At 42.5% G+C, this 14,219-nt stretch overlaps 1 protein-coding gene across 4 annotated transcripts in view; it reads right to left on the minus strand.

Moving 5' to 3' along the window:
• PTCD2 (pentatricopeptide repeat domain 2) overlaps nucleotides 1-14,219 on the minus strand; it is a 36,198-nt gene that overhangs the window by 15,991 nt on the left and 5,988 nt on the right. For all 4 annotated transcript variants that reach the window (XM_034773090.1, XM_034773088.1, XM_034773089.1 and 1 more), the window contains exons 2-6: nucleotides 13,798-13,890; nucleotides 9,149-9,278; nucleotides 8,410-8,527; nucleotides 3,906-3,984; nucleotides 2,600-2,691 (exon numbers count right to left, since the gene is read on the minus strand). In XM_034773090.1, the coding sequence (XP_034628981.1) occupies nucleotides 2,600-2,691; nucleotides 3,906-3,984; nucleotides 8,410-8,527; nucleotides 9,149-9,234 (375 nt within the window). In that variant the 5' untranslated portion in view covers nucleotides 9,235-9,278; nucleotides 13,798-13,890. The remainder of the gene's footprint in view (nucleotides 1-2,599; nucleotides 2,692-3,905; nucleotides 3,985-8,409; nucleotides 8,528-9,148; nucleotides 9,279-13,797; nucleotides 13,891-14,219) is intronic.

Genomic DNA, 14,219 nt, shown 5'->3' on the forward strand with positions numbered 1-14,219 from the left:
CAGCAGGATCAGGGTCTTACTGTGCAGATCGATGTGCCAAATGCACTCATTGCACTTATTTTTAATGGGATCATATAATAAAGTGTGATGAGTTTGTCCATGTATTTTCTGCTTTGTTAATCACCTTTAATTTTTTTTCTAATATTTGTTCCTGCTTTCTGTTGCCATGGCATCAAGAATTACACCTGCGATGTACCTGCTGACTGTTTTATAATTAGTGTCTTTCAGTGTTTAAGGCTGTTATTTTATTATTATGATAGTCAGTCTTCACTACTGTTAATGACCCTTCATGTGTTATTTTATTTACAATTTTATTTAAAAGTATGTTTTTGGAGACTTATTCCAATGATTAGCAGACAGACTTATTATCTAAAGATTTTGTTCTCCATAAGAGAGGTACTGCCCTTCATGGCAGCAGCAGAAAAGACCACCTGCTGAAGTCAGATGATAGCCATCCCTTACAATGATTTGAAATATTCAGTTGTCTGACCTTAAAAACACTTCTGTGCAAAGATTAAACAATAATTCCACGAGCAATAATCCCATCTTTAAATCCTCTCTCTCTCTCTGAGCAGGCTCCGGGTATTGCTATTCAAAATAAATCTATACGGCTATAATTACACATTACTATTACTTATAGTAGCATCATAATTTTACATCCGAAGACAGTCAACTTTAGAGAGATTCTCCTTGTAAGAGTGTGCTTATTACTTTTCTAAGGCTTCCTATATTGCAATAGTAACAATAATATTTTGCATTTCTATAGAGCTTCTGTAATATGCTTTCCCCAAGCCATCATTTTGGTATGTACCACTTTAAAAGATGGGTGGCAGAACCAATGAAAGACTAAAATTTCAAATAATCTCCTTTCAATCGTCTTTAGTGCATAAAGAGCTATCCTGGCATATCCCCTTATCAAAGGCACCTTGTCTTGAATGAAATGGGAAATCTATTATTGCTGTTAAATTTTAACTGGGTAATTGTTTGAAACCACTGCTCAGCTCACCCTCCTTTAGCAGCTATGTTCAATAAGTGAGGATGGCCCAGGTTCTCCTAAAATCATGACTAGGGTTAATGGCAGTAGAAACCAAGCATTTCCACTGAACCTTTGCAGGATGCTACACACTTTTGTGTGCAATGAAACCAAATTCTTCAGCAGCTCTCTGCAGTAGACTATACAAGGATATTAATCAGAATTTTAGGGGTATGAACAGCAGAGGTCCATGATCCTCTAGCCCAAAAATACGTATGTTGATCTGTTGGGGGAGGGGTGTCAAAGCAGTGGACTGTATGTGCTGCTGATACTCCTCACAACCTGTTGTATGCCAGCTACTGCAGGTAGGGGCTAAGGATGCCTTAGAGATGCTGGACTGGTAGGAGTGAAGATCAAAGCCCTTTAATGGGGGGTTGCTCCTTGGGCCATGATCTGGCCCTATATTATTACTCTTATTACAGTAGATACCTGGTAGCAATCTCTATAATTTAGATTACAAAACAGTTTGATTATAACCCAAGTTTTTACGTGCTCATAACTTCCCAAATATTAACTTTCTACATTTAAATTATTAGGTCTGGGCTTCCAATCTGCCTGTAGGCAGAGGGACCCACCTTTTTTACATAGTGGACAATCTCCTCTCCCATTCTTGAACACTTTCCACCTCCCATCCTATATGCCATCAAATAATGTCACCATGTGACCAGCCAGCTCTCCATGGGACCGCCTGAAGGTACTCCTCAAGCCACTGGAGTTTGAGAATGATTGACTGTAAAACTCATTACCACAATAGTGTTTTAGGCCAACTCTTTTTCTTTAGTGAAAATAAAAAATATCTCCTACATTTAGCTGAAAAATTCTGGAAACTGAGTTCACCATGGAATTCAGTTATTATTCTGAGCCAGTGGCTGTATTCCCAAAGAGCATGATAGAAAACTGTAAGTATGGATTTCCTACAGAGTTATAACTAAAGGAGGAAATCTTTTCTAGGGTGGCACAAATAGCAGAAAAAATATTGTGTTAATATCCTTAACATTTCATTTTTGCAGAACTGGGTTCAAATTTAGAGAAACAGAGATCATAAGTGACACCAATTTGGGTGCCTCAGTCTAGTCCCTAGATAATGTTTGCTATAATGCAAAATTAGTGAATGATTTGAGCATACACAGACATTTCTGCAAGGAGCAGATATTCCAGGAAATAACAAGTGCTGAACGCCAAGTTTGGAGTGTATTATAATAGCAGAACTGCCACTGAATGAGGCAGGAGTCCTGTGGAAAAAATAGTATGTAATCATACAATTATAGACTGCATCATAATATATGTGCACAAGGGGGATGAATTACAGTTGCACAGGAAATCTTAATTCTGGCATTTCCTAATTTATGAGTGCTCAATTTTGCAAACTTAATTTTTTTTTTTGATGTGTGCAATATATATTGTACACTTGACAAAGAAGCGATCTATGATTGACTTAGGTTTCCAACTGAAGTGTTTGCAGCAGATGAGAAACAACGGCAGGGTATCAAATAGAAATTTTAAAGATAAATCTAATTAAAATAAAATACCACAAAACTTCTTCATGGAAATAATGAAACATTTTACCAGTTTGTAGTATATTGCAAATGCAAGTAAATAGGTGGTTTTGATGAATTTTACATGTTGTTTTTTCATTTCTCCCAGCACTTCCAAGGCACCTGCCAAAAAACAGATATTCATTCAGTAGTTAAGTACTTCACTAATTGGGTTCTTATACTTAATGCATAACCCATCTACTACCAAAAAAACAAGATTACAGTATGTGAGCCCAAAAAAATATACAATTAAAATAATGTTGCAGATTAAGAACTATTAGTCTAAAAAGAGACTTTACATATAAATGATACCTTTTCAAAAACCTTGCATCAGTGCCAGGTAGAGATAGCGGTTACTTTACCAAAGGGATGTGATGAATACTTGATTTGGATTCAATTTGTATGAAAATCCTGTCTTATTGTCAGATCTATATTCATACAAATGTGATTCTCAAATCATATGCCTCTTTATCATCCTCCCAGATCCCAAGAGACACCACGCAGTGGCCATTTACAAATATGGCCAAACTCCCTTCACTAACGCCATACAGAATTCCCACAAGCTCCCAGTTGCTTCTCTTCATGCTGGCCCTGTATCCAGTCTCTAATATGCTCATTTCCAGGGTAGCTTGCCTTCCTGACCTACTGACCCTGGCAATATTTGAAATCAGATTTGCCAAATGCCAGGACATTGTGCTGGATATTCTTCAAATTCAAAAAAAGGGATTTGGCTCAACCTTACTTCTTTACATTGTGCTTTAGATTTTCATGTCAGAAAAACCTTTCTAGGCCACATGAGAGAGCTTCCCAGGTCTTCATAAAGGGTGAGATTGTGGTTTTAAGACAATGGCAGTGATGTGGGGAAGACACTCTGATTGTATGTGTTTTCAGAACAAACAAACAGGGCCTCTGAACAATTTTCTTACAAACATTTTTTTCCACGTGCTCTAACGCCCACAAAAATGCCTGAATAAATTTTCTTCAACCTTCCCCATACCACAAACAAAACAGTGTAGGGGAAAAAAGCATGAGACATTTCAGTCTAAAGGACATTTTTAGAGAAGTTAAGCCCCTTGGAAAATAGGAGTCTAAAACAAAAGGCTCTTTCCTCAACCATAATTGTACAGTATTGCTAATGGGAGGCTGGAGCCCTTCAAATGCTGCTGCATACTGCTGTGCAGCTTTCAAATCCAAGAGTGATCACATATGGCTCAGCTAGCCAAAAGGAGCACACTGTTCAGTGTTATCGATAGCTTTAAAATAGATTCATGGTTATATTTAAGACATGTACCTTGCTCAAAATGCATTTGCTTTGACACATTTATTTTAGTACTTACTTTCATAACGACCTTTTTTAAACAACATATCCATCAAAATATTGAATGATGTTCCATCAGAGAAGAAGCTGTGCAGAGTCTGGTGAAGAAACATATAAACAGAGCCAGTTTTAAACAAAATTGCTATTAGGTCTTTCCTTACCACATACAGCATGTCCTCCAGCTGTGAACTGGCCATGTCCCCATAAGTGATACATTTGGCTCTCAATGTTCTGCTTGTGTCCCCCAGTGGAGTAATCTTTAATTTTCCATTGAACTTTAGATCATATTGTGTCACTGATTTTTGAAGAAGAAATTCCCACTGAGTTCTACTTCAAAAAAAATTGATGGCAGGATATGCCCTTTAAGTTAGTACAAACAGAACTGACTGGGTACAGGCTACTTTGAAAGCTTAACAGTTATAAATTCAGGTTTGTGTTTTCCTGTAGCTGAACACTGATTAAGGATGTCTTTGAGGGAAAAAATGCCAGCACCATCAAACTGAAGGAGTTTTTTTTGCTGAACACAGAACAAAAGTGGTGAGCTGACCAGGACTAAGGCTGTAATTATCAAGAGCAGAAAATTTAATGAGAGAGCGCCTTAGAATGAAAAATGAGCGTATTTTCCCTCACTGAAATTATACTGAACATGGAGCATTCAGGGAAATGAATGTGTGAGAGACAACACAATGCTAGAGGTATATTAAGTTTGAATTTCTATCCACAGAGGCTGCACTAGTGACAGCTGAATGCTACTGTGGAGAATAGAGGTTACATGCAAGGCTACGACTTTGGCGGGGAGATCAGTGTTTCTGATAATCATGAATCTGAATAAAATCCGTGATCGTCACAGCAACAGCTCCTTTCCCTTCTGGGAGTTGTGACCTGGCCCACGTGGTCGCAGGGCCACTCAGGTTTGGTGTGTCCGCCACTCTGCAGATGGGGATAGAGGGGCGGAGACACCAAACCTGAGTGGCATTGCGACCCATGGACTAGGTCACAATGACAATCCAATTTGGCCCTCCTCTCCTCCATCTACGGAGGGACAGACGAGCCATACCTTAGTGGCGCTGTGTCCAAGTGAGCCAAGTACCAATGCCTGGAGCAGGGAGCCAGGCCCAGCCCTACACAACAGGAGCTGCTGCTGCGGGGTGAGTCCAAGGCAGGCTTCCTCTCCAGCCCCGCTTTTTCCTCAGGTTCTTCCCTTCTCACTGAGATGGGCTCACTCTCCAATCTCTCCTATAGGCCCCCTGCTCTTCCCCTTTCCGTGAGATGGCCTCGTTTTCACACACCTCTGCCATTACATTTTAAAAAATTTCTGTGAAAAAAATTATAGCCTTTATTACATGTAGGTTTTTTTTATAAATATGGCATGTCCCTCTGGTTATCTGTTCCACATTAACCTGCTTGACTGCCAGAAGTTAAATCAAAGGAGGTTGTTAAGGGAGAAACAATGGGGAACCTATGGATTGGGAATAGCCCTTGCCTGGCTCCAGATGGTCTGGCAAGGTATATTGTTCCCAAACCAAAACCTAGGATCAAGCTGTTCCAAAAACGTAGGGTATGTCTTTACAGTACAGTCAGCTTGAGTTACAACTTGAGTGTTACACCTTAATATGACTCCCATCTACACACACAAATCTCTAGCTTGAGTTAAGCGGTGCTTTAGGCTTGAGCTAGCTGGTCTGTCTGGGTATGTCTACACTGCGGCTGGGATCATGCCTACCAGCCCAAGTAGACAGACATTCCTTAGTTTCACCTAAGCTTGCATCTTAAAAATAGCAGCATGGATGTTATGGCATGTGTGGCAGCAAAGGCTAACCACCCTGAGCTCAGACCCAGGTGGTCATGGTGGGTCTGAGCTCAGGTGGTTGGCCCATGCTGCCACCCATGCTATAATGTCCACACTGCTATCTTTACCACCCTAGCTTGAGCCGGACAAGGTTGCTTGAGTAGGCTAGCCTGTGCACTTTTGTTGTGTAGACATACCCTGAGGCGGACACCCAAACTGACGGAGACATACACAGGGACTGCAGCAAGCAAGCTGGCTCTCAGCCCACAGATGGGAATAAGTCAGACCTACCTGAGCTATGAATAGGGAGGTTAATCTTATGTAAGGGAATATATTCAACTCTTTGTTGTGTTGACCCATTTGCCTAAACTCTGTGTTCCCTTTGGCAATTAAATGCTCCTTTGTTTTGAAGATGCTGTTTTTGAGTCACTTTAATCAGCTGGCACCGGTGCCTGGAGAAAAAGGGGCTTACAGGTGCCAAACTTGGTTGGGCCTATTGGATTAACATGGTTGGGTAAACAGGTGTGCTACAGCCTCAAGACTCAATCTAGGAGTGGCTGGATCACATGGTTCCACCAAGAGTGAGGTGCAGGAAGCCAGGCCTGTCACCTGAGGGGTGCACTTGAGAAAGACACAAAGCTATTTAAGATGTGGCTGGCCCGGTAACTGTGACATCTGCCTTCCATGATCTAATATCATTCATCAGTACTGCAAGAACTCAGGGCCTTTCTTACATAGGTCCTAATTCGAAGAGATGTTTATTTAAAGACATGCCTGAATAAGCATGTGAGCAGCCTCAGTTATTTCAAGGGATTTCTTACATGCTTAAAGCTAGGCATGTGCTCAACCATGTTACTAAATTAATGCTTGATCCAAATCCCAGTGAAGTCAAAGGGAGTCTTTCCATCAACTTCAGTGGGCTTTGGAACAGGCTGATAATATCCTCTCTCTACATCAGGGGTAGGCAACCTTTCAGAAGTGGTGTGCCGAGTCTTCATTTATTCACTTTAATTTAAGGTTTTGCGTGCCAATAATACATGTTAACGTTTTTTAGAAGGCCTCTCTCTATAAGTCTATATTATATAACTGAACTATTGTTGTATGTAAAGTAAACAAGGTTTTCAAAATGTTTAAGAAGCTTCCTTTAAAATTAAATTAAAATGCTGATCTTATACCACCAGCCTGCTCAGCCTGCTTCCAGCCTTTCTGTTCACCTAGGCCTGCAGCGGGCTGAGCGGGGCGACTCGAGGTCAGGGCAGAGGGCTGGGGTGTGTGTGTGGAGGTGCAGGGCAGAAGGCTGGGTGTTGGCGGGAGGTCAGGGCAGAGGGTTGGGGGGAGTGTGGGGGAGGTTCAGGGCAGAAGGCTGGATGTTGGGGGCAACACGAGGTCAGGGCAGAGGGCTGGGGTGTGTGGGGGGGTGCAGGGCAGAGGGCTGGGGTATGTGTGGAGATGCAGGGCAGAAGGCTGGGTGTTAGGGGGAGGTCAAGGCAGAGGGGTGGGGAGGTGCAGGGGGGAGGGCTGGGGGTTGGCGGGAGGTCAGGGCAGAGGGCTGGAGGGAGTGTGGGGGTGCAGGGCAGATGGCTGGGTGTTGGGGGCGACTCGAGGTCAGGGCAGAGGGCTGGGGGGGTGTGGAGGTGCAGGGTAGAAGGCTGGGTGTGTGTGGGGAGGATCAGGGCAGAGGGCTGGGGGGGGTGTGGAGGTGCAGGGCACAAGGCTGGGTGTGGGGGAGGTGCAGGGCAGAAGGCTGGGTGTTGGGGGGAGGTCAGGGCAGAGGGCTAGGGGGATGTGGGGGAGGTGCAGGGCAGAAGACTGGGTGTTGCGGGGAGGTCAGGGCAGAGGGCTAAAGGGTGTGTGGGGGGTGCAGGACAGAAGGCTGGGTGTTGGGGGGAGGTCAGGGCAGAGGGCTGGGTGTGTGTGGGGGTTCAGGGCAGAAGGCTTGAGGGGTGCGGGGGGTGCAGGGCAGAGGGCTGGGGTGCTCAGCTCGTGGTGGTGCTCCCAGCCCCCTGCCCTGAGCGGCTCATGGCAGGGGGCTGGGAGGGATATGCCCTGTTCCACCCCCTTCCCCAAGGCCCGTCCCTACCTCTCTCTGCCTCCTCTACGGAGCAGGGAGCACGCTGCCACTCGGCTCGGCTCTGCTCCCCCTCGCAAGGGCCGATGCCGGCAGGGAGATGGGGGAGGAGGAGGAGGAGGAGGAGGAGGGGCCGGAATGCACCACGTTGTGGGAAGAAACACACACGGCGGGGGGGGAAGCTTGGCTGCCGCAGGACCGAGCTTCTGCCTCCTGCCCCCGCAGGGGAGAGCGGTGGGGCTGAGTGGGGCCCAAAGATGATGATAGAGAACAACAAACGATGCATCAGTGAAATATGTTTACCAATGTTAGGTAAGTTTGGTAGATTGAAGAACTACTTCTATTCAATGCATTTTATAGAAAATGTTGTAATTATTCTGAAATCCAGCTAACCTTCCAATTACAACAGAAATGCCAGTTTGGTTCAATGTTTTCAATTGTTGTTCCTAATAGAGAAAAGCAGAGACTGGAAAGTCAGCACTGGCTAATCAGCCCACATGCCTCTGCATCTTAGAAAATAAATTCCCATTATTTCTACAAATCTTCCACTTTACTATAACTTTGAGCTCACGGGAAGTCAGGACTTGCAACATATTGCTAACCAAATTAGAATTGAAGTGGAAAATAATTTTTTTTTAAAATTATATATATATAAAGGGAAACTACCTGATCTTTGATGAGCTCTATTGCAGGTACTTCAAGGTCCAGCTCATAACACAGCCTCATAAAAAGGGGTCCAAATTTAAACTCACCAAAGGTTACATTTCTGTTTTCTGCATGGTACCTGATTAGAAAAGATTTTTAAAATGTAAATACATCAGGAGTGGAAAATTGCGACTAATTATGACTTTCAAGAGGCAATGAAATCTGCATGTGAAATGGCTTAGGCAGACTGTTCTGTCTGTATACAGTCAATGGCATTTAGAACAACAGTAAGATCATTGCATGGAAAGAACATTGTCAGCTCCATCCAATTAGTAAATAATGAAGAGATGACATCATTACTGTTCACTTCTTTTGCCCACAAACTAATCTCTATCAGTTTAGCAATAGAGTGGGCCTACAGCATTTATTTGTATTGATTTTTGTTGCATTATTTTTTTAGTACACATGTTACTTGTAAAATGTATTGGATTGACAGCCCTAAATACTCTAGTCCTCTATTTACAAAGCAAAAGCAGTACAGGCAGTAGCAGGGCTATTTTCATGCCAGCATGCTTCCATCTTTTTCTGCAGGGCAACATCCAGGTGCAAGCGGCTTTTTCACTCTCCATAACCTTTTTTCCTTTTACTGAGCTCAACGTTTCATCGTTGCTAGAGACATACATTACAAATAAAATTACCATAAATGAAAAATACAAGGAGACAGAGAAAACAATTTGCTTTGGATTTTGTTCTAAATTACCTGTAAATAACATTTTTAGCTATTTCCACATCGTCTGGTGTCTGGCACAAATGAAGCAATGCTTTTAATTCATCTCTGCGGATCATTCTATTTTTCTTCAAATTTTCTTTGATATTTCTAAAATATAAATCTGAAAGTAAACAAATTGTTGCAGTAGTCTATTGGACACAGCTCCTTCAGTCAGTATACTATACTCTGTACCAGAAGTATGACAATTTCATAGGCTACATCTACACTACAGCACCAATGCAACTGGGGGAGGGATAGCTCAGTGGTCTGAGCATTGGCCTGCTAAACCCAGGGTTGTGAGTTCAGTCTTTGAAGGGGCCACTTAGGGATCTGGGGCAAAAATCAGTACTTGGTCCTGCTAGTGAAGGCAGGGAGCTGGACTCGATGACCTTTCGGGGTCCCTTCTAGTTCTATGAGATAGGTATAGCTCTCTCTCTCTCTCTCGTTGCTTGTGGTGGAGATGCTCTAAGCTGACAGGAGACAGCTCTCCCATTGGCTTAATAACTCCTGCCTCTGCAAGAGGGGATAGCTATGTCAGTGGGAGAAGTTCTCCTGCTGACATACTGCTATCTACACTGGCATTTATAATCCACACCCCTGAGCGACGTAAGTTATACCAAAGTAACCTGTAGTGTAGACAAGGTCATATCATTAAAAGGATTTCCCCAGTAATAGGTATAATACTGCCCACAGAGAAGTACATATCGGGGTTTTCCTTGAAAATTCGAATGTCTGAAAGAGAAGGGGACTTAGCAAGTTTAAAAAGGGCTCCAAATCTAAAGCTTTTCTAGACTCTTCTGCACCGTGTACTGTATGGGATATAAAAGTAAAAACCCCCAAGAGCTTTGACACGCCTCTTTTTTTCTTCCAGTCCCAGTTGTAGACTCAAACAGGCATGGGACTACACCAATCACCAGATAACAGTATTGGCCTGGGGGATTCATAGTCCTGGATAAGTGAAAGAAGCAAGGAGAAGCGATGTCTCATACTCTTCTAAAGCTAGAACAGAAATGCACAGGCTATAACCACAGGATCTTGGTGTGACGGAGCAGGGAGCGGGACAGATTTGACCTGGGAATGTTGCAGGGGGGTTGCATTGGGGATGGGGGACTTCCCTTGAAGGAAGTTACCTGAGCTGTAACCTGAGCCAGGAGGGGGGTTGGGAGAAATAACACCTTCTGCCAGGGAGACTGAACAAAGGAGGAGGAGGAGCTGGGGGGAGGGGGAAGAGAGGAGCTGCGGGAGGAGTTTTTGGTTGGGTTTCAGTTTTGGGCTGGGTGGTGCAACGCAGGGAACCCCAAGCTGGGGCTAAGCTCCCTAAACCCCCCAGAAGGACTTGATTGAGGGGTTCTGGTTGTACCTACATGCTCTGCTTGGGACTGTGTTCCTGTCATCTAATAAACTTTCTGTTTTACTGGCTGGCTGAGGGCAGGTCTTCCCTACGGGGGTGTGTGTGTGTGTGTGTGTGTGTCGATTTAAGATACGCAAATTCAGCTATGCGAATAGCGTAGCTGAATTCGACCTATCGGAGCCAACTTACCCCGCTGTAAGGACAGTGGCAAAATTGACCTCCGCGGCTCCCTGTCGACGGCGCTTACTCCCACCTCTGCTGGTGGAGTAAGAGCGTCGATTCAGGGATCGATTGTCGCATGCCCGACGAGACGCGATAATTCGATCCCCGAGAGATCGATTTCTACCTGCCGATTCAGGCAGATAGTGTAGACCTAGCCTGAGAGTCACGATGAATCTCAGGAAGAGAGGGGTGCAGGGCCCTGACTCGCCCGCACTCCGTGACACTTGGTAAAAAATGTAATTACTTCTCTTGGTCTCTCAAATACTATGGTGGGTGCAGGAAATAAGAACACACCCAATATATGCACCATAAACTAGGAATTTGACATATTATAGATCCATTAGTCCCCAGGGGATAATATAACTCAGCTAAGTAGACAAACGAAGTGAAGTATGATCTGAATCCCTATAAAGCTTAGTTCCTACATTTAGCAACAGTGCCTGACCCACATTAATAAATTCAATATATATCTTATGAATCTTATTCCACATCCTCCGCATACTGAAATTCCACCACCATAGCAGGGATCTTATGAGTGAACCAAGCAGTGGAAATGGAAAGGGAAGAGAGCCCTTTTAAACATAAAAAACAAACATGTACTTAACAGATCTGTGCAAATCAATACTAGTAGTATTGTAATTAGTCCACCAATCCTTTGCTTTCCTTGTGGCGAAACCCTGATCGACTGTGGGACTACTAGTCCAAATTTGCGCAACCCGAAGTAAACATCACAGAGTGTAAAACCACATTCTAGGGAGAATTCATCTGATAAATGCTATTAAATCAGACACAAAACAAGCATTTGATGTTTTAAGAAGCAGCACTATTTTTTCAACATGAAAAGCTTTTAAGAATTGCCATGTTGCCTAATATTTTTAAAGAATACCGTTTAAATAATGGTATATCTATACAAAGTACCAGAAAAATGAATAAGTATGAAGAAACTTATTATGTTGCTTTGAAAGAAAGCAAATTTCCACAGCAGATTTGTGATTATGTTAGGCTTGGCAAGTCAGTCAACTGACTGCTCAAATAATGTCATTTGTCACCTATTTATTTGACCAAGTCAAATGTTCCCAAATATTCCAGCAAGAATGGCCTAATGTAGGTGGGAGCCTACCTTTTTGACTGCATCCTGGTGCCATTCTTTCATTTTTTACAACTTCATTTCATTGCATTTTGCAATTTTCTGAGTTAAAATAACTGTTAAGTAACTTGTTTTTTGTAAGTGGTCATAACTATCTACCTAAGGCTAAGCCTATTGGGGACCATAAAGTTTTACCTTTTTTTTTTTTTTTTTTTTTTTTTTTTTGTTAGTGTTCTAATAAATCACTACTTTAAAATAGGTTTCAGAGTAGCAGCCGTGTTAGTCTGTATCCACAAAAAGAACAGGAGTACTTGTGGCACCTTAGAGACTAACAAATTTATTCGAGCATAAGCTTTCGTGGACTACAGCCCACTTCTTCGGATGCATATAGAGTGGAACATATATATATATATATATATATATGTAAAGAAAAGGGAACCCAATGGAGCGGTGTTGAGACACTGGTCTTCTTTACAAAAGCCCCCGTATTTACAGGATCACCTGATTGATTTCCCTGTCTGTCTTTGGCCAAGACAGGGAAATCTATGCATCTGAAGAAGTGGGCAGTAGCCCACGAAAGCTTATGCTCTAATAAATTTGTTAGTCTCTAAGGTGCCACAAGTACTCTTGTTCTTTTTGCGGATACAGACTAACACGGCTGCAACTGTGAAACCTGTCATGACTTTTTACAGGTTGTTCTGATAGATGGGTCTGGGGCTAGTATCATCAGAGAAAGAGAATAGGGCTTGGCCAAAGACAGACAGGGAAATCAATCAGGTGATCCTGACATCACACATCATGCNGGAACATATATATGTTCCACTCTATATGCATCCGAAGAAGTGGGCTGTAGTCCACGAAAGCTTATGCTCGAATAAATTTGTTAGTCTCTAAAGTGCCACAAGTACTCCTGTTCTTTTTACTTTAAAATATTTGACCAATGTATGACCGGTCAATTGATTGATTCTTTTTAGGATCGGTCAAATGGCCAACCGCAGATTATGTCTCGCCTGCATTGCTTTTTCTCTCCCTCCCCCAGGGCGCTAATGTGACACAGTTTCATGCCATTCATCCCATGTTTAAATTATGAGTATCTCACTCTTATCCTATTTTGCATTATAACACTATACTGCCAATTAAATTTTTTAACACTTGTTTCTATCTTTTATCTCAGGAAATAACTCTCAGCTCCCACTCTGTCCCCCCACAAAGATTGGGTTTTACATCTTCACAGAACATCCTACCCCCCCAAAAAAACCTCATTTGTTCTTTGGGATAATCTTGCATTTGTGAATATAAAACGTTGATTATCAGAAACAAAATCTGTGTATAATCAGACAGCTTCATGAAGATAAGTCTTGCATAACCTTTATGAACTCCAGGAACCTCTACAGATTTTCCTTAATAGGACTTTGTCTATTAACAATAACAATCCAAGACTTTACTCCACACTCATTTTGGAGATCCTGAACTCATCTTTCATATTTCTCATTTACAGGTGTCACTGGAATCAGAGGAGATACAAGTTGAGAGGTTTGGAGAAAGGAAATAGCTGAATAGCACAAAATTGCTAATTTACAAAGTGGATTAAGACAGAATTATTGGCATAACCCTCTTCTGGATACCTAAGCATTTACTAAATTTTATACACCTCTACCCCGATACAACGCTGTCCTCGGGAGCCCAAAAAATCTTACCGCGTTATAGATGAAACCGCATTATATCGCACTTGCTTTGATCCGCCAGAGTGCGCAGCCCCGCCCACACGGAGCGCTGCTTTACCGCGTTATATCCAAATTCGTGTTATATAGGGTCGTGTTATATCGAGGTAGAGGTGTACTAAGTTTCCCTGTAGAAGAAAACAGTTACCTGTTCTAAAAAGTTTCAAAGCTGCATTGTGGTTTGGTGGCCCTGACTGGAACAAACAGAAATGCTAATTTTAATATTGATGGTATTGCTCAATAAAATAAATACTTGTACCTTTACTGCAATAAAGACGACATTCCGTTAATATCTTCTTCTCTTGAAATTCTCGCAATTGTATAATATTATCGGTTAGCAGATATCGCTTTGCTAAAAATGGGGAGAAAGGAAAAGGAAGATTCAGCATAATATTAGATTTACTGTTTGACAACATTGAAGTTTGCATTTAGGAATTGCTGCTATTATTTAGCATGTAATCCGGGACCACAAGAAGATTTAGGGCCTGGTTTTCAGAAGTGCTGGGCATCTGCAGCTTAGTCAATGGAAGCTGTGGGTGTTCAGTGCCTTTAAAAAACAGGCTCTTAAAGTGCATCATAGTCAAAATATGACTGTAAACATGGCACCTTCTTTCTCAACTGTGAGTCTCTGAGTCATAGTTGCTTACTTTACTGACAAAAATAAGTATTTACTCCTACAGC

The sequence above is a fragment of the Trachemys scripta genome, chromosome 6 (assembly GCF_013100865.1).
Source record: "Trachemys scripta elegans isolate TJP31775 chromosome 6, CAS_Tse_1.0, whole genome shotgun sequence".
Lineage (NCBI taxonomy): Eukaryota > Metazoa > Chordata > Testudines > Emydidae > Trachemys > Trachemys scripta.